Consider the following 20,248-nt stretch of genomic DNA (forward strand, 5'->3'; position numbering starts at 1 on the left):
AAGACAGCTTGTGAATTAGCTTCTACAATTAGCTTTCACGCATACACTGTGTCTATTAGCACAGGCACCACCTCCAGATTTCCCTCCCTCTCTTCTTATGTCTGCTTCTCTCTGTACTCTCCAGCTTTTTTAGCTGGATTTTATTACCAGCTCCACCACTACCACATCTGTCATTTTGCCCCTGAGGTTCCCTCTGCCCATATTTTTGTCCGTGCAATTAACCGCTTGCGATGCTGAAAACACCTACTGGGCAGCTAACACTGCTGCTCAAGGCATGGATAGGTTTTCTGTTTTATTATAACACACACCCACATGCCCTTTCATATGCACACAAGCCCCCCCTTAAACATGTGCCTACACATGCAAATACAGACACACACAGATGGCTGCTCTGTACCTGGAGAGACTAGCTGGTTCACTGCGGCCTTCAGTCTTCCAGGATCCACAGTGTTGTTGTTTTCTTTACTGGCCTGGGGAGAACTGGCACAGGTGGAGCTCACGGATTTGAAAGTGGCAGGGTGGTTGGTGGGGGTGGGGGATGGAGGGGGGCAACTGTCTAGGAGGGAAATAAGGCTCCTGATGGGGAATTTGGTGTGTGCGAGCAGGGACGAATACGGCACCTGGACCACCCCCCTCTCTAGGGCTTTGTGGCAGCTGAGCCAGCCCAGAGCATCTGCACAGCCACAGGGTAAAAAGCAGTTTTCCTGCACTTCATGCCCACACACACAGAGAATCTCTCTCCATAACTATACACAGGGTTGTTTGGCTTCATTACAGCGGTGTTTGTGTGCTTCTTTAATTCTGTATGAATCTCTGTGCCCACCACTGCTATTCATCCAAATCCAAACACAGTCCCTAGTTAGTACATTAGTATTATTGAACACAGAGCGCATAGACTAAGTACACCTTTGAAACAGATGGCTGCATCGGCATCAAACACAGAACCAGCTCTCTCCCTATGTGACTAATCTGCTGTCCGTGATGCTTTACCAGTATGCCACTGGTGCTGCAAATGGCACACGGCTGTGGAGCTGTGGTGGTTTAGTCTGAGATAGTGGGACCACAGAAAACAGTTTGTCCTCTCAGTGTTAGTCAATGAAAATACTACAGGCTGTTTTACATGCATGTCCTGAATATGACATGAGAGACATGAGTGTATTAGCCAGTAGTGTGCAAACATTTTTAACATTAAAATAAGATGGAAAAATGCACGGCCATGAACATTTAGTTTCCCTGACAGCGAACTCACAGTGACACAATGTGAATTGTTCTAACAGGGAACACTCCATCCATCTGATTCTTCATTAACATTAGAAATACATTAAAAAAAAACAACTGATGGTGAGCTGTAGGTCGGTTTGATCAGTTTCCCCCATCTGCATTTAAAGCTCTCAACAATATAAACCCAGCCTCCTTTTAGAAACACGGACACATAGCTTCACCTACTTGAAATTCATTCTCCGAGTCTGTTGGGTAAATAGCTGTTTGTTTCACATGGGACGGGATTGATATGGAAATTAACACGTATCTTCAAAAAGAATCCCACCTTTGTCAATTAGGATAAATTAAGTTGTTTATTAGATTTGCATAATCTGTATGCTTGTTATTCTAAGAACTGTTTTAATTGTACTGTATCACCGAGGTTGTTCGTTGTTTTAATTGCGGGGAATTGCACTATGGACTATTCACTGTTTTCAAATTGCCGTTTACTGAAACTCATTATCAAGTCAAGTTCGCCTTTGATTCGCTCCTTATAACGTCGCTAATGAATATATGAGGATAAAAATAGCATGTTCTTTCCCACACCTGTGAAATACACTACAGTGTTGTTTAGCAGCTGGGCCTAGACCTCCTAGGTGGGTGGCAAGAAGATAACAAATAGGGCATCAAATTATTCAAGAGTAATTGCCTATTATTTGGGAGAAAATGCTGCCACAAACTGTGATAAGTTGTCACAACTGTTCTAAATGCTGCCACAGTGTGTTGTAAGATAATACGAATAAAGGGACTTTTTACCTTGTGGTTTTAAGTGGAGCATATTTACCTGCAATACTGTATGTGTGGTGCAGCTACATAAAAGGCTGCCAAATCAGTTTTAGGTCACAAAAAAAAAACATTTGGAAAATGTAGGTCCTCTGCATAAAACTGAGGATTTATTTAGCATGTCTGTGTTTTTCTTTTGAGGTTGCACATTTTCTAAACTATTCATAAGGTATCTATTTTGCCCGCTCTGCAAAATGTGTACTAATTTTCTTTCGGAGACTTATTTAGCCCGGGAAAAAGTCAACAACATGGTGTTTGTTGCTTGCATACAGTTCACTACAGGGTGTTTGAGGAGGCTGCCAGTTTGTAATTGGTTGTCTTTGTGTCTCTATGTTTTGTTTTGTGTTTTAGATCTCCCACTTGTCAATCTCTCAGTGGAGCCTCAGCCCGTTCTGGAAGGAAACCTTGTGAAGTTCCACTGCTCTGCAAAGGCCAACCCGCCTGTCACACTCTACAGGTGAGATCAGAAAAAGAAGCGTTTTGACTGCACATACGCAAAAACCCTGTAATGTAAACCAGGAAGAAAAAGTTGGTACAATTAACTTTAAATGAGGTTTTCTCTAATCAATATTGCTGGTAGATAATGCGTGTTCACATTAAGCCAAATTTAACAAGTCATTATTGAAAGCATTAATCATTGCCAGACATCTTCTTATGATGCCATGACACCATTACATCTGCCCACACTTTGAAATGAAGAGTAGAAAAACAATGTTACACTGTCATACTGAATAATGAAAATACACCTCAGGAAAATCATTTGGGATAGCTTGTCATGTTCCACTGGGCTGCAGCAAAGCAATACAGGACTTTGTTGCATAGCTGCTTGCTTTGTGGTCATATCATCTCCCTTGAACATTAAATGTCCATCAGTGTGTTGGAGGAAAGCTGGAAACATAATGTGCATGACGTCTGATGAAGCTGTCAAGATTACAGCTTTTCTGAGATTGGGTTGTGCTCCACAGTATACAGAGGGAAGGAGGCAGGTTTACCCCCGGGGGTCTGCTGGTGTTTTTATGTGTGTGTGTGTGTGTGTGTGTGTGTGTGTGTGTGTGTGTGTGTTGTACAGTAGTGGTTGAATATGGCAGACACTGCAAACTGCAAGTTTGGATTCAAGCTCATGCAGTAATCATTTAACTTTATGGTATTTTTTATAACTTAACACCATGTACTAACAGGAAGTGAGCATCTGACCATTGCGCCACATTACGTTACATCAGACGCTCCCTGTTCCACTGACATAACCACTGAAAAGATGGCTACGCACATACCTCCTCATTATTCATATTCACAACAATACTAGGTGGCACAGTGGTTCAGTGGTTGGCATTGTTGCCTCACAGGGGGGTTCAAACTCAAGGTGGGGGACCCTTCTTTGCGGAGTTTGCATGTTCTACCCATGTCAGCGTGGGTTTCCTCCGGATACTCCGGCTTCCTCCCACAGTCCAAAGACATGCAGGTTAACTGGTGACTCTAAATTGTCTGTAGGTGTGAATGTGAGCGTGAATGGTTGTCTGTCTCTATGTGTCAGCCCTGTGATAGTCTGGCGACCTGTCCAGGGTGTATGCTGCCTCTCGCCAAACATCAGCTGGGATAGGCTCCATAAAGATAACTCCTCATCCTCATTTTAACCTTGTAAATCAGCCATTCCTCATCCATTGTGGCACTTTCAACACGAGTGGAAGGACTAAAATACAAACGGGGTGTCCGACAAAAGTTTAGCTCAAACGACACCCGGCGTCGTGCTGCATCACTCACAGTTAGGACATTCCAACAGAGAACAATGCAATCAAACTGGTTTAGTAACTGATGCTCACTTGCATCACATCCAGTTAGGGACACAGTGAAATTTACTCAAATGTCCCAAAGATGGGATTTTACAAGAAAAGATCCATTGTGAGAAGGGATAGAAACAAAGATCTTCACTTTTTCATAAGACATCATTCATCTTACCTGACCAAAATTCCAAAACTGACTCAGAGGAAGATTACAATATGACTCAAGAAGACAATTTACTGCAGTCAACAAAGCAGAGTTAACAAAGGAGGCAACAGACAAACTCCAGAGACAAAAGATACTTTATTCTGGTTAAAAAAATAAAACACATTCATTCATTCATTTTCTGTAACTGCATGCTGGTGCTGTCACTGAGTGAGAAGCAGGGTACACCCTGGACAGTTCCCCAGACTATCACAGGTCTGACACATAGAGACAGACAACCATTCACACTCACATTCACACCTGTTCACACTGACTGAGAGATCAGTCATTCTATCCCTGTTCAGTCTGATTAGTTGTTACTTTATTAGTTTGTTCAGTTTTACTTTGAATTGCAGCAGCAAAGAATATAAAAAAACTACCGAGATATTTCAATGCTGTCTGAGTCCATTGTGTAAATAAAACACCTTTGCACCTTTTATAATAGTACATCAACAGATGGCTGCCCATTTCATGCTTCAGCTAACCCCACAGACTTTTTACAGTACATAAAAGTATCCACAATACCTGGGATTATATTCAATAAAAGGGTTTTTTATTGCCAAAGGATAACATTTGTTAAAAGCATTTTTTCCCTACAGTATCACTGCTTAACACCTACATAAACAGTATCTACATTGGCTCCACATTGGCACTGTACATAAATGTTGCTCTGCAGAAGCATTCAACATGTACACGTCTTTTATTTTCTGGGCTTGTATTACAAAATATGTAATAATCCAAATCAAGTTCATCCAAAAAAAGAAAGAGAAAAAGGCAATAAAATAACCTAATAAATGTTGTAGAAAAAAACCCACCAACATCTCATTGCAGGGGTTTTATTAACCCTCATATATTCTGTTCCAAAACTGTGTAAAGCTGCATTCCTCTCACCCATTTCCTGCTTATTAAAGCTTATTGATAGGCACATTCTCAGTTGCACTTGTTAAAATCAATTTAGTTTTGTTTTTTTTACATCTGTAATTGTGATGAAACAACAGAATGGACAGTAATTATTCTCATGAAGTCTTGCATGGCCCACTAGAAGTGTAACACTCAAGTGATTTGTCAAGAGATGGTTTTCTGTGTGGGAGGTTTTAAAAACCTGGCGAAAAATAAATGGGATGAAATCGATAGCAAAGGGAATTGGCCGGCTCTGAATCTTGTAATGGTACTGGGAAATGAAATGGATGTACAACACACTCACAGGTGGCAAAACAGAGATGTAGCCTTTTTGATGGATTCTGCCCTTTGAGAAAGAAAAGGAGGAGGGAGGGCAGCGATATTGTGGAAAACAAGGTTTGTATTTGATTGTGTAGTTGCACAGCATAGACAGGACGTCTATTGCACCTGCAAAGGGATTTCACCTCTATTGTTACGAGACTGGATCAATGCTAGAATCAGACTTCTCCCCGGGGTATCAGGAGCTAAGATGCAATGGCAGTTGAGATGACTTTTTCTTTTAGTCTGACAAAACGCGGAGTGAAAAAAAGGTTGGAGGTTGAAGCTAAAAGAGACTAAAACTGCCAATTTCCCACTCTCCAATTTATTTTTCCTTTCTTGCTTTCTCTCTTTCACTTTCTCTCAGCTGCCTCGCTCTCTGTCATCAACACAATCCATTGTAGGATTGAATAATATCCACACAGACTAATAACTTTTGATACTTCAAGGTTATGCTCTCCACCAGTTCCCCGGTTTCATAGTCGCCCATTTAGATTTATCTGCAATTTATACAAGCGCTTCAGGACTCCCCTGCACCATTGGAGTTCAAGACATGGTAGACTGGGGATTTTTGGGCCTCGTAATGCTTGCCTGAGAGGCTTTGACTCGGGAGAGCCCCCCACAAATTCCCCTTCTATAGAGCAATATCACACAGAAGAGCAGGAAGCTGGTCAAGCAGTGTGGGGCCATTTTTCAGTGCTAATACACTCTGTCTCCCCCAGATCAGATACGGCACAAGGACAGAGTAGTTCTTAGACGGATGGCCTCTTTTCCATCCCCGAGAGAGCCATCCATTCCCAATGTGCACTGCGCCACTTTGCCATCCTCCAATTCAATGGACACTTGAGACACAGACCCAGGATAGCGGGGGCACCAGTCAAAGGCTTGGCGCTTTCTGCTGCCTACAACCCCTCGTGATTGCCATCCCAGTTCAATAAATCTGACTTTAAACGTGAAAATGGAAATAAGATATATTTCTACAGATACCTGAACTTTTGCCAGAACACAGCTCAAGGGGAGAGTAAAGAGGGAGGAAGTCAGAGGACAGGAGAGGAGTTGGCGTGGAGGCGGGGGTTGGAGGAGAAGATGAAAGTGGTGCTGAGTGTGAATGAGGTAAGAGTAATGGGCATGCGTTTCAGTCTGCACTCGGGGAATCAACACTCTCTAAGAGGGAAAGACGAGTGGATCGGAACATCTTCATTACTGTTTATAATAGGAGGAGGGCTAACTGGCATACATCACAATCACTCAACCACCCTCTGATGAAGACACAGAGGGTTTTCTCAGATCCAAACAAGAACCCACCAGAGAGAAGAGAAAGAATAACAAACAAAGCAAATCAGGTCCCTCGTCTGCACATACAGCTATGCACAGAGCGACAAAAAACAAAAAAAAACACCCATTGCATGGCACTGCAGCAGACAATATTCCAATCCTCCCCATACTTATGTTCTCAGTGTTGTTGTTGCTGCTGCCGTGGATTGTTTGTTTACTTCTGACTGACACTAAAATCACTATAACTCTTTGCAAATATTGAAGGTAGCTAATTGAAAAATGCCACTGGTTTTGGACAAGACTGCCAGCACTCTTATGCCTACTCTCGCAGCAGCCACTTAAAATGTGTGAAAGAAAATCATCGTATCTTATAGTGTTACTTATTTTAAAAAAGAAAAAAATGCAAGTGCCTAGGTGCAACACCTAAAATGTAATCGGCTCAGTAATTCACAGCACAATTGCAAAATTGTAGATTAAAGTGCACCATCTCTGCAAACATACAAATCAATGCGACAATAGCAAGTTTGAAATTACCTTGAAAAGTTCGGACTAAACATTTAAAGTCTGTAACGCTGCTTAAAAGTTAAGGAAAGGAGATCCAAGAAGTCTGAAAGAAAGTCCTTGAATAACCCCAAAAGTTGGTTTTTCCTGTCTTTTTTAGGCTTCTCCCAACTCTCTGGAGCAATCCCGGCTTTCCTTTAGGTTTAATGGCGTAGTCTACATGACACGTCTTTCTTTTTAAATAGCACACACATATAAGTGTCTACCTATACTTAATCCTTGGCAGAACATAAGGTGGCTCTGTAATTTATGTCCATGTCAACATGACAGCAAGCTATAACTAAACCTGCATATTTATTTTATATTCCCCTGAGATTTCAGCAGTCATCACTTTCAATATGCATGTAAGGGAGAATGGAATGGCGCTGCACTGTGCTGTGCTTAACCATGCTGATAATAACTGTGGGGCCTGATTTACTGTGGGTCTTGATGCTGATGGCACAGATACCTGCCTAATTTAATTGTTACTGTTTTATTGCCTTAATCACATTCAGCGAATACAAAACTCTCCCCCTCTTCCACGTCTCCTTCATCCTCTGCTTCCATTAACGGCAGACCTGTTTATGTGTATAACAGCATTAGCTCATAGACCTGTATGCCCGCAAAAACACACACCTTTTATGCACATGTGCTTGCAGACACACACACAGACACTCAAGCGTACAGGATTCACACCCTTTGTCTGAATCAAATCCCCGAATAGGATACAGCAGTATAAAGTGAGTCAGCTATTGAGTAAGCTCGCACCGGCCCTTCTAACCTCCCAAAGGGAATGCAGGTGTTTGTGTTACCGTGGACCAGCTATGTTTAGACATGAGTCTTGGACATGGCCCAGCACACCAACAGAGCTGCCATGCTCCCTGCGGACGAAGCCATTCTGTCTCTGCTCCCTCTAACACCGTCAAGGGCTCCCAAACCTGGCAGCCGCAACCTCCAGTCGGGAGCAGCCGGCTGCCCAAACATCTGTCCCTATTACAACTCCTTCAGTATGAGCTGGTAAAGTGTAGGTGGAATTCTGATACATATGCATCATCATTGTTGTCATCGTCATAGTGGTCATGTTTGTCAGAGCGTGCTCTCCCAAGGGCTCGTACACGTGCTGTGTTTTTGTGCCCTCAAATCTGTTGTTGTCAATGTGACGCCGTTGCTTTTGCAAGTATTCCCATAAGCCTGTTTTTCAGGCCCTGAGATAAACAAACTTCAACTTTTGGAATGCAGCACTGTGTATCGTGACGAGAAGCAACCAATCACAGTCGCCAAATATTTTTTTCTATCTTCTGTAAATATCAGTTAACGATAATTATGGAGGAGAAGCTCATTATTTTAAAGCTAGGCTACCCAGAGCTTTACATTTGTACCACAGACAATATTTTAGACCTACACAATTAAAAACCAACTCCTGGAGAAAGATCAGCTCCAAACTCAGGATTTCTAGAAAGTGCACTGTGATACAATGCCAGTTGTAGTTGCTTAGCAGTGTGAGGTGTAACCTGCCTCCACGCCATTGACAGCTAGCACAGAGTAGGCACAAAAGTAGCACCTAGTGCCGGACCTCATGTTTTCCAGGTGGTAAAAGACACAGCATGTGTCCCAGCTCTAAAGGTCCCTTTAGTAGCCGTTCCATCAACCCAGTCTCACTCCGAAGTTGTCAAAATCCGGCACTCGGGCAGCAACTTCCGGTGTCAGACACTGACAAAAAAAGCCATATTTTCACGTAAGCATGATATACAGCGTCCAGCAGCATCAAGGGGAAACGCGTCAGGACAAGAATGAAAGTTAAGGTTGCGAAAGTCCAAGTAGGGTGGATGGGAGCGGTGGTGGATGGGTCCAACAGCTACTGATTTTCACCTGGGTGGTTGGTGTTCGCTTCCCGTAACCGTGTTCTTTTTTCCTAAACCCAACCACGTGTGTGTTGCCAAAGCGTACCAAATGCAAACAGAACATTTCTTGTGAAAACGGAAGTGTATTTTGAAGAAGGACAATGCATGTAGCGGGCTGAAGTTGACATGGCGTCCCAGAGCGTCAACAACCAACACACCCAGGGTACCTTGCGTGTTGCATGTGGAAGTGGAAAGTCCATGACCGAACGTCAATATGTGACGAGGGATTGTTTTGTCAGCTGCTGATTCCAAGAACAAGAAAGAACTTTGAAATTCGCCACCAGTGTCACTGGTATCACCATCTTCATCTTTTTTGTTGTCATCACTGTCGTCATCAGCATCATCACTCTTGTCATGGTCCTCATCATCATTATCATTGTTGTCATTATACTAATCATCGTCATTATTGTCTGCACATAATTACCGCAAACGTCACCAGTAATTAATACCATCGTCCTCATCATCATCGTCTTTATCATCATCGTCATTTGAAACATTCATAATGATATTCATATTCAGACACACTGCTACAATCGACAGTCATCTTCATTAACATAATGCTGTTCACATCCCTTTAATCTTTCAGTATGTAGCATACACAGGATTTCCTGTGCTAATATATTGGGGATATGATATTGAGACATTGCAGATGTAGAGTGTGTATATATTACTCTGTCTTGAGGCTATTTGGGTTATGCATCTGTTCATGCTCGCTGACACACACACACAGACACTATATGAGAACTACTACGAGTTATGTAAAAGGGCAGACGGGCCAAAACACCATGCTGCCCTATTTTCAGCATTTTTGGAAACACAGGTGTTGTAGAGCTCTCGGCTGTATCCTTGTCACACAAGAACACAACTCTGAAAAGATCTACCGCCGGAAAAGAAAAGCGCAAAACAATCCCATGAAGCCCAATTAGAATTCTGCTTCACTTCACTTACTGATTGAATGAGGTAATCTGTTCTCATTTAAATGATAGCATTTCAGTCGAGCATGGGGCCAGCTTAGTCATGGAAAACAAATGAGTTCCCTATCCCGTGAAAACTGCTCTCAGTACTGGCAGGAATATAAAATGGAGACAGGCACCGGTTCTGTTGTCATTGTTTTCATTTGCCACATCAGCATGCAGTCGCATCTCTATTGTGGAAGATGGCAGCGTTTAGATGCGTGATGCATTGTGTGTCCCACAGCACCGTCTAAATTTTCCAAAGAGACCCGAGACATCCACAGATGCCTTCGCTTCACTTTTATAAATGGGCCTTGTCTGTTGTAGCAGCAGAGAGCCATCCAGACCATGCAGAGCAAGACACCGCTGCCCGTGACTTCATAAAAGTCTCACCTAAACACGTAGGGAGTGTCTGTATCGCTGTCACACGAGCTATCACTCACGCACACAAACAGATGTTCTTTATGTGATCCCGTGTCAATTTATTAACATCAGCTGTTGTGTGTAATACAGTACACGTCAACCAGCGTCTTCATAGGTGGGGGCAATACCCATTTGTCATTCTGTGATTTGTTTTTCTTAGCTGGCACTCTGTGCTGCTCTCTCCCCCTCTGCCTGGCGTAATGAGGAACGTGCTGTCTGCTCCGAGTCACCGGGGAGCTTGTCACAGCATGGAGGGCTGCCACAAAAATATGCTGAAGCCAGCACAGAAAAACCTGCCCCAGAATGATGATTTATTCACACAAAAGAATGCTATTGACATAAGGAGGTGTGAAAACCTGTCTTAATGCCTTTTCCCCTTTTCCTTCATTTTCCCATCTCTCCTCTCTCTGCCTTCTAATCCTCTCACCAGGTGGGCCAAAGGAGGGAGCATAATCAAGGAGGTCTCTGGAGACACGTATGAGGTTATCGTGGACCACTCCTTCTTTACCGAACCCGTTTCCTGCGAGGTTACCAACCCTCTTGGCAGCACCAACATCAGCCGCAACGTTGACGTCTATTGTGAGTGGCTCTTTATGCAATACCGCATGCCTTTCAATAATGCCAGCAACGTGATAATGCACGGTTATGGATTTTTACTGCCTTGTATATTCTGACACTGAGCTCCAAGAGCTGGTGCTGCCACAGCTGATGCTTAATTATGGATGTATCATCGACAGTAAATGATGTTTATTTCAACAGTTGGGCCTCGCATGGCTGCGGAGCCTCAGTCCTTGCAGGTGGACCTTGGATCTGACGCCGTGTTCAACTGTGCCTGGACAGGAAATCCCTCTCTTACCATAGTGTGGATGAAGAGGGGATCTGGAGTGGTGAGTGTATTGATTTGCACTGCCAACAAGTATGTTTTACATTTATTCACATGCTGTGGCTTAGAATAGATTCAAAGCTGCTTTTCTCTGATGAAGCTTTTGAGACTCTCTATGAAGTGAGCACCTCCGTGGCCCATATGAAGTGTCTATCATGTGTTTTGAAATGTCCATTAAACCTAAGAATTCAAGGCCATTACAGTCCCGGCCTTTTGGTGACCTGCTCTCACATGAGATTTGTTGATTTGATCTACAAATTCAGACTCATTCCACCTTTGCTTTTGTCAACATCAAAGGCCAAAGCCAACCCCTTTACTCCACTGAGCCCAGACCCTAAATTGGATTTTAATAATTGAGGAGAGGTGCCCTTTAAGGTATTAAATGGTGCCTTTCATTCTTTCCTATAACACTACCGTGCTGCTAGCTCAAATGCAAAGGTGCCTTTGCTGTCACTGCATTTGATCATCTTTGACATTATTTTTGCTGCAGGTTCTTAGCAATGAGAACCTCCTGACACTGAAATCCGTGAGACAAGAAGATGCTGGGAAATATGTTTGCCGCGCAGTGGTCCCGCGTGTAGGAGCGGGGGAGAAGGAGGTTTCTCTCACTGTCAATGGTAAGCTCTATTATTGATATGTTTTTCACACAGACAGGTTCAGATGCACACCCACAAAGTTGTCAAATGCATTCACATACAAGTGTGAATCTTGAGGTCTGGGGTCAACGGCGGCAAAAAGAAAGCAATTTGTCACAGGAGTCAGTCTTCTGCATCCTCTGTGGTTTACAAAAGCCTTCCATCTATAAAACTTCCAACAGAATATGCAGCTTTATTTCTCGTCTGTATTTCTATTTTTTTCAGTATGGCAGTTTCTTGGAGACACGGTTCATTTTCCTAGGCAGACATAGTCACAAAACACAAGCCATCACACACACACACACACAGCACAAGGATGTGGCACATAGCGTGCCCATGCAAATTAATTTTCCCTGACAAAGGTAATGTGATAAAACAGAGGCGTTTCATCAACTGTCATCATTGTGAAGCCTTTAAGTAGAGAAAGCAATAAATATAGACTTAGTCTTTTCAAGATATGGCCACACATTTCATGAACAGGTGAAATGTACTTAAATGCTAATTATATTCTGCATGAGTCACAAGGAAGCTGCCTTTTCTGAGGCACTGACTGACTAATGAATACCAGCCTTGGTGGGAGACCTGGCAACTCTCAAACAAATGACTTCATTATCAGTGCTTGATATTCAGGGAGCATGCTTCGGTGTGGCAGAGGTTCTTAGTCGTGGGATTTACATGTCTCTTATTTTCCCCGTGTCCATCTGAAAGAGGCGTCGGCCAAAAAGCCAAAAAAAAAAAAAAAAAAAGGAAAAGAAACCAGGCAAGGGTTTTGAGAAGCTGGCAAGATGATGTTGAGTTAATGCTGACAGTGTATCATTGTACATTTCGAAAGCTAACAAAAGAGTTTGCCTGTAAGCAACGCTGGTGCTGATTTGGGGATGAAGATACATCAAGTAGCAAACAGTGTGTATAAAGATTTTCTTTTCAAAAGCCAGACGTTAGCTTTGCATATCAGAGAGAATGGGATACCAGTATTCCCTCCAGCACAAGATCAGAACCATGACTTTCTATGAACTGCGATGAGCCCCCTCCTTCTCAGCCAGGAATTCAGTTGAAATCAAGGCAGAAGAGGCGTATAAGGGAAAAAATCATGACTAATTCTATTGTCTCTCGTTCCGTTGCAACCTATACTGGCATCCTTTCTGCAGCCTTAATATGTAAACAGAACACATAACATCCAGTGTACCACTTTAGTTTGATGCATCTCTTTTCTGCCCATGTAACTATATGGAGAACGTGTTGTTCTCAAAAACGACGCCGTGAGAGAAAGAAGACGGATTGTTTTAATAAAGATTATAACACAACTCAGAGCACACTGGGAAACATACAACAAAAGCTGAAATGGCATGTTTATTTAGTCTCTGCAGACTTCATTCAAGCAAGTTTTGGATGTCTTTCTTTTTTCATTTGCTTATATTCTTCCTGTCTTCTCTTGCGTCTTGCACCTCCCTGCCTGAATTGGTATTTGACATTCAAGAGCCGCCTTCCTGTTTTACCCTTCTGAATAATTGAAATTCATCTCTTTTTTCCAAACCACATGAGGAATCTTGAGTCATTTCCTACCCCGATCCTTGAGGCGAATCAGATTGTCAAAGTTGTGAAAGTGCAAACACTGCGGTTGAAGTGGTGGCGTGTTGGGGGAGGTTCATTGATTGCCCTATGCTACTGTCTCAACTGCAGATGTATGTGGGCGCTGCCTATCACTCATCAGCCTATAAACCCAACATCACTGATAGTCTGCAGGACTCAATGAATACTAACATAATAGATGAGCTAGCTTTTGGGGAGGACGACCGTGATGCAGTAAATATCAGGCAATGCCGTGCATCTTCAGAGCATTTACTATGCTGCGGTGTCTGCTGCACATTTAAATGTTTCTTCGCTGTTTGTTTTCCCTGCAGTTATCCCTCAACTCCTTAATGCCATCATTTAAATTACATGTGTTTATAATTTGTCATTCCCTCTGTCTCTCCCTTCTCTGCCATTGTGTGTCACCGGCTCCCACTGTGGCATACCACATAGACATGAGGATTCCTGCTTTCCCTGGGGAAGAATGTAATTTAATTATAATCAAACAGCTAGCAGGGGAGGCAGTTTGTGTTTAAGTCACTAATGGATACATATTGCTTACTCCAGTCAAACATTTTCAAAATGGAAAAAGCTCCTCAGCATTTCATATGCGGCCGTCAAGTGGCTACATGTATGAAAGAGGGCTGTGCACGTCCATGCGTGTGATTATTTATATAGCATACAATATATATGCATGGCTTTTACCACAGTCCTGCAGAAGTTGGAATTGAGAGAAGTTATCTGACATGCTTCAAAGGATTTAGCCTGTGTACACTTAAGGACCATATATTCATGCAATACATATTAATTAATATATCCACAAGCGTGAGTAGCTTTGTACGACCGTTTGTGTTGGGCAAAGCGATATGTTTAATGACACACATACAGTTCTTGGGCAGCCTAGGGAGAGAAAGCCCATTACCACAGTAAGGGAGAGGGAGGGCCGGAGAATCCCTCAATATCCCACAGAGCACTAGGTTGTTATAGATCTTTTTACTTTTTTTTCTTTTTGCTGTTTCTCTTTCTAGACAGCTTTTATGTGCCTGCTTAATTAGCATTCCAGCCGTCTTTAAACTGGCAATGACACCGTATAAGAAAGAAAAGTGCAAATTAATGAAGGAGAAAACTGCATTTAAAATGCAGCACATTTTATCTGACCAGCTAAATTTCAGCATAGTAAGATGTGATCTGCAAGACTTCCTGGAAGACTTTGAACTCACTTTCTCCCATTTGCATGTACCTGTCACAAGCACTGTGGCTATTCAGCTCACACACACTCATTTTTTTACATGTGGAAAAATATCTTTAATTTATTCCCTCACTATGTTTAAAAAGCTACATGTGGGGTTTTCTAACAGGATGGCTCATATTGGAGTTTAGGCGCAGGCTTATAAGGTTTTTTGGAGCACAACAGCTCTGAGGTCAGCAGCTCCAAGGTGTCCTCTGTCTGTTCAGGGAGGGCATAATGGTTGAGAAATCCGTCTTGGTACATTCACTGAAGTGGAAAGGAAGGCTAGAAATAAACAACCAGCACATTAGAGGTCAGTTCACACTGCTAATAATCAATGAGCTTACCTTGGATCCTTATCTGGTCAAATAGTTAAGAAATCATTTGACAGCTAGAATTTCATCACAGGGTCATAACAAAAGAGAATATACCTGTTAACTAAATAAGTAACCACAGGCTAAAACATTTTTTATATAATTTTCTTTGAATGTTAACACAATTTTCAAAGAGAGACATGAAATGTAATTGAATAACCACATCAACACATTGTAAACACTTGGTAGCAGCCTATTGAAACTGCTATCTTGTCAGTGTGCTTTCTTCTGAGCTCATTTTCCTTTATGATATTGTTGTGTCTGTGCATGTTCTCGTGTCTAGCATCATGAATTTGCTGCTGAGAACAAGTAAGATCCTTTATAATGCCTTATCAGACAGTCTCGTCTTCATTCTTGACATGTTTCCCCTCTGAGATCCAATTCCTCAAAATGTGTGTCAAGTGTTGACATTGCACTGGCTGATCATTCAAGACTACCGTTACTGTTTACTAAAATTGATAGCTGTGAGCATAATGCAAGGAAGAGAAGTGGAACTATAATTCTGTATATTGTTTTTGAGGCAGATCCAGACATTATTGCCCTTCACAAGTAGCAAATTTGGATAAAGCACTAGTTGTGGCTGGGGACCAAAATGCTTAGTGTTTCTGACCTGTGCCATCTGTACAGAGTTATTACTGTAAATGTATTTCACAGTGTGAAATGATGACAGCATGGCTCACACTGCATGCAGGAAAGAAGATGGGGAGAAAATACAGCCTGGTCCCTGTTGTATAGATGTATCGAGCCAAAGCAAGGCAAATGTGGCGGGGCTGTCAGAACATTCGGGGGTATGAGAGTGTGCATTATTGCAGAAGTTAAACATGATGGCTGCCTCTGCTGACCAATTAAGGATAAAGATGAAATTATTCGTGATTGCGGCTCCACATCCACTCTGACCTACTACTGTTAATGCATAGCATAGTTGAACTAACGGCAGTAATAACAATACACTCACTCTTACTAACCAATGTGTGTTCACAGCCCAGAATGACTGGAGTGTGTGAAATAACCGAGACTCAAAGTACAGGGGTTAATAGTCAGAATCGTCATTGGTGCGATGCTCCTTTGGAAATTATGTATCTGCTATTTGTGGACACATAATTTTAGCTATGTATTTACATTTCGAGTATGAAATTGGGGACCTACTCTGCTTATTTCACTTGTGCTTGTATTTAAGATTTCTACTAGAAGATGCTGTAATGGTCAAAAACAACATTATTGTTGTCATGCTGTGTGTGCAAAACACCTGTAATTACCCTCCGTCTGAGAAGCTTCATTTTAGTCATTTTCTGTTCAAGCCCCCCCTCTCAAGAAAGCCCAGTCTGCTCTGATTGGTCAGCATTTCCAGGTCTTCTGCACGCTCAGTGTCTCTGCAATGTCATCACACCTGAATTACTGAAGTATAGTGGCAATTGCTACCATGAAAAATCACCAATGAAAGTTTTTAAACACAACCAGACTTGTTCCAGCAAATTAACAACATTAGCAGCCAAGATTATATGTTTCCCTGATGTTAGCATGTAGCTACATGTAGCAGTGTACCTGCAACCAGGGAATGTTGTGTATAGCCACACTTTCACCCATTAGAATTCACCGATAAAAGCTTCTGAACACAGCCAGATCAGGAAGAAATGTACAACACTGGCAACCACGTTTACATGTTTCTCTGATACTAGCATGTAGCAACATGTAGCAGTGTATTTGCAACCTGGGAATGTTGTGTATAGCAGCAGTTTCTGCCATTAGAATTCACTGATAAAAGCTTCTAAACACAACCAGATCTGGGAGAAATTTACAACACTGGCAACCAAGTTTACATGTTTCCCTGATGTTAGCATGTAGCTACATGTAGCAGTGTATGTTCAATGTAAACACTTTAAGTAGCATGCCTGCAGCAGATGACTGTATAAAGAAACCCGTCACAAACTGTCATCAGCTTAAGGCAAAAAGTAAAAAAGAAGAAAAAAAAATGCTGAAAACAGAGTAGAGCCGTCTGAGGTCTGTTAAACTATTCAAAAATATAAAAAAATATATATCAATCTCTGCTTGGCAGCTTTGACAGGATCTACTCTCCATGGATTTCTCCCTGAGGAAAATGTGGCCACCAGTGACCGTACCAGACATTTTTCTTTTGTTTCAGTTGCCCTGTAGCTGTTTTATGTTCTCTTTTATCACAAAGGTAAACAGAAAAATCAAAAAAGCAGCGCTGAGGTAGCGAGGAAATGTCAAGCTTTTGTTCAAAGCCGATGCCACGGTTTTGGAAGGAAATGTGAGCCCCGGCCTTTTGACACCCACACCGATATTGTGTAATCAGATTGCAATGTCCACTCCAGAGTTAACACCTCCTCAAATGAATGAGTGAGACATTGCTCCCAACGTTTTGATTACCTCCCTTGCTGCTAACATTGATGTTGTAGTGCCACCCACCTCTCTGCTACCAATGTGTTTGTGCTCTGATCACATAGTCTGAGTAGCAAACACGTACTCACACACACAGGCATACAGGCACGTACTTTAAACCCAGGCTGAGCCAGTGAGATAAAGCTATCTAATTATATTCCTCATTTGCAGCTCTGATCCATAGAATAGATCCTCCCCAGCCACTACCACGGGCCTTTAGCAGCCTGCAAGCAATCGATCTCGTCGTGTGCAGACAGTCGTAGTTCATACAAATCACATACTTACATTTCATCTCCCAATCACAGGTTAATACATGCACGTAAAAATGTCCTTATATGAACTATAGCACATGCATGCTGTACTTCTACTGTCACTACATGTTGACAGACCAGTGAAAGAAGGGGAACAGCTTTTAATATTTTTTTTCTTAAATTGTCTGCAGCATTGATTCTGCAGGGGTAGCAGCCTTCCAGCATCCTCCAGTAGCATACCAAGACGCCATCTGGCAAAGTCTCATTAAAATGCTAATTCATTTTAATAAGAGACAGGTAATAAACTGCAATTATGTATCGTCAGAGAGATGGCAGAGAGCGGGAGTTTGAGGGAAGTTGGCGGAGAAGCGAGTTGTCTCACTAATCAAGAAGCTGCCTCACTTGCCACCCCCTCAAACCCACATTCTTAGCCTTAACCATCACAAGAGACATGCTTAATGTTTGATTTTAACAGCTTTGTTAAAGGCCTTTTTACCATTAAAAAAGATAAAAACATTTCCCTGTGTTATTTTTGTGGGAACATGTCTTTAGAAAACCAGCTTTTAAATCTAAAGAAATAACAGTGGATGAGAGGGATAATGTCACTTTGTTCGTGTGTTATGTTTAATTGAATATTCTCACAATAAGCCTGGAGGGCTCAGAGGAAATTTTACCAGAACACTTAAATCAGGATGTGGTCATCTTGTAAACAAACTCAAGGCTACTGATTGAAGCCCATGTGATTTTTTCAGACATGATTGATTATGTAAGGCTGGGTGTGGTTGGACATCTGTCTTGTGCAGTTTCCACTGACTTCCAAAACGACTTATATGACCAGCCCCAAAACTATATATTACCTTTCTAATAGTCTCGCTCACCAGACCTTTCTCAAGAAAAGAAAGGTCTGGCTGGGCCGACTCTCACTTTAAGATTGGAGAAAAAAAACACCCCAGCTGCTTGTATTTCTTTCAGCCAATCACAATCGTTCTGGACGGTGCCACAGCAACGGTGCGCTTGCAAAAATATTTTTTTTGGTGTAACGCCCACAAAAATATTGCCTACAGGACGCGAACCATGGCAGAAAAATGGCTACATCCCCGCAAGATCAAACACCACAAAAGTTAGTAAAGGATGTGTTGAAAACGGTTGAAAACTGCTACACAACCGGAGGTGGTAGGGCGGGACTTCAGCGGGTGGCTCGTTCCGCCCAATGAGAGGCTGATCTATGCAGCAAACTTCCGCCCACTTAGACTACCTTTCTAATGATCACAGTTTTAAACACATTCTTACTTTAGCATCATAAAACTGTTACAGTTCCTCCCTTAAACTATGTGGTTAGGTTTAGGCAACAAAACTACTTGATTCAGTTTAGGAAAAAACATAAATAACTACTTTTGTCGCTACCGTAACCTGACATACGACATGTCACATATGTCACCAGCATAGCATTCTGCACATACTAGCTAGCTACTACACAAGGTTGTTGTTCAAGAAGTCGACGTGACTTTCGGATGTGAACACCGGTCTCCTGGGTAAAAGTCCTGTGCTTGTTTGACCCATCCACCACCCCTCTCGCCCACCCTGTAAGGCCTTCTTAGGCATTTGTACATTACGAGGACTTTGTCTGTTTATATGCTGCGTCCAACACGTTCTCATCCCAAGTCCTCACATATTGCCGCTTTGTCAGTGAAATTTTGCGCCTACATATTACGTGCTAGGTATCCTTCTGCGTCTGATGTTGACATTGCAGGACAGGACATCAACAAAAGCACATGGTTATTTTAAGAAAAATACATTCTGGTTGGCTCTGCATTCATATGGGAAGCAAACACTATGCTCCCTGGTGAAAGTCCAGGGTTTGTTGAACCAATCCACCTCCCCTCCCATCCGTCCTAAAGGGACTTTCCAGCTCCTGAATTTCAGTTGTTACTAGCAGCATTGTGACACCATCCATCCACGTATCATACTGCTGTGACTAGTGCCGTCAATTCCACTGGTGGCATATCATGCCGCCATGAAAAGTAGCTTCAGAATGAGAACAGGCTGGCTACATCACGTCACTTCCTCCTCTGCTCCTGTAGGAATCACTACAGCCACTTGAGAGCACCGCCTTGCATGCTCCACCCGTGTGGTCATTTTTTCGGTGAGCACGGGCTGTCTTGTGAATAGGCCCATATCTTGAGTCTTTGAGCGACTGTTGGAAAAGCCAGTCAAGCGCAAAGAAAAAATCATAAACATCAATACTGCACATCAGAAATGTGCAGTTAAATACAAACAGCAAACAACAACTAAACGCAAGAAAACATGATGAGAAAAAATACTGTAAGAGAAAATAAGCTGAACAAAAACACGACTCATTCTCATGTAGTTTGAATCAGCAAGATTACCAGCTGTCTTCATTACACTCTTGGCAAACTGCTACACAACTTTTCTTGGAATTACCTTATGTAAAATAAAAAATATGTTTGGATCATATACAGAATTTCTCCACAGTGTTTTTCTAGCACTGTAATTGAATGTATTTAAATATAAGACTAAGGTAAGGTAAACCATTGCCTCTGTACTTTGCTTCTCT

General features: G+C 42.2%; 1 protein-coding gene across 12 annotated transcripts in view; it reads left to right on the forward strand.

The window, feature by feature from the left end:
* The window catches only part of kirrel3b (kirre like nephrin family adhesion molecule 3b), a 193,524-nt gene that overhangs the window by 154,913 nt on the left and 18,363 nt on the right, over positions 1-20,248 (forward strand). For all 12 annotated transcript variants that reach the window (XM_050072023.1, XM_050072031.1, XM_050072099.1 and 9 more), the window contains 4 exons: positions 2,395-2,500; positions 10,764-10,912; positions 11,093-11,220; positions 11,707-11,833. In XM_050072023.1, coding sequence (XP_049927980.1) covers positions 2,395-2,500; positions 10,764-10,912; positions 11,093-11,220; positions 11,707-11,833 — 510 coding nt within the window. The remainder of the gene's footprint in view (positions 1-2,394; positions 2,501-10,763; positions 10,913-11,092; positions 11,221-11,706; positions 11,834-20,248) is intronic.

The sequence above is a fragment of the Epinephelus moara genome, chromosome 2, assembly GCF_006386435.1.
Source record: "Epinephelus moara isolate mb chromosome 2, YSFRI_EMoa_1.0, whole genome shotgun sequence".
NCBI lineage: Eukaryota > Metazoa > Chordata > Actinopteri > Perciformes > Serranidae > Epinephelus > Epinephelus moara.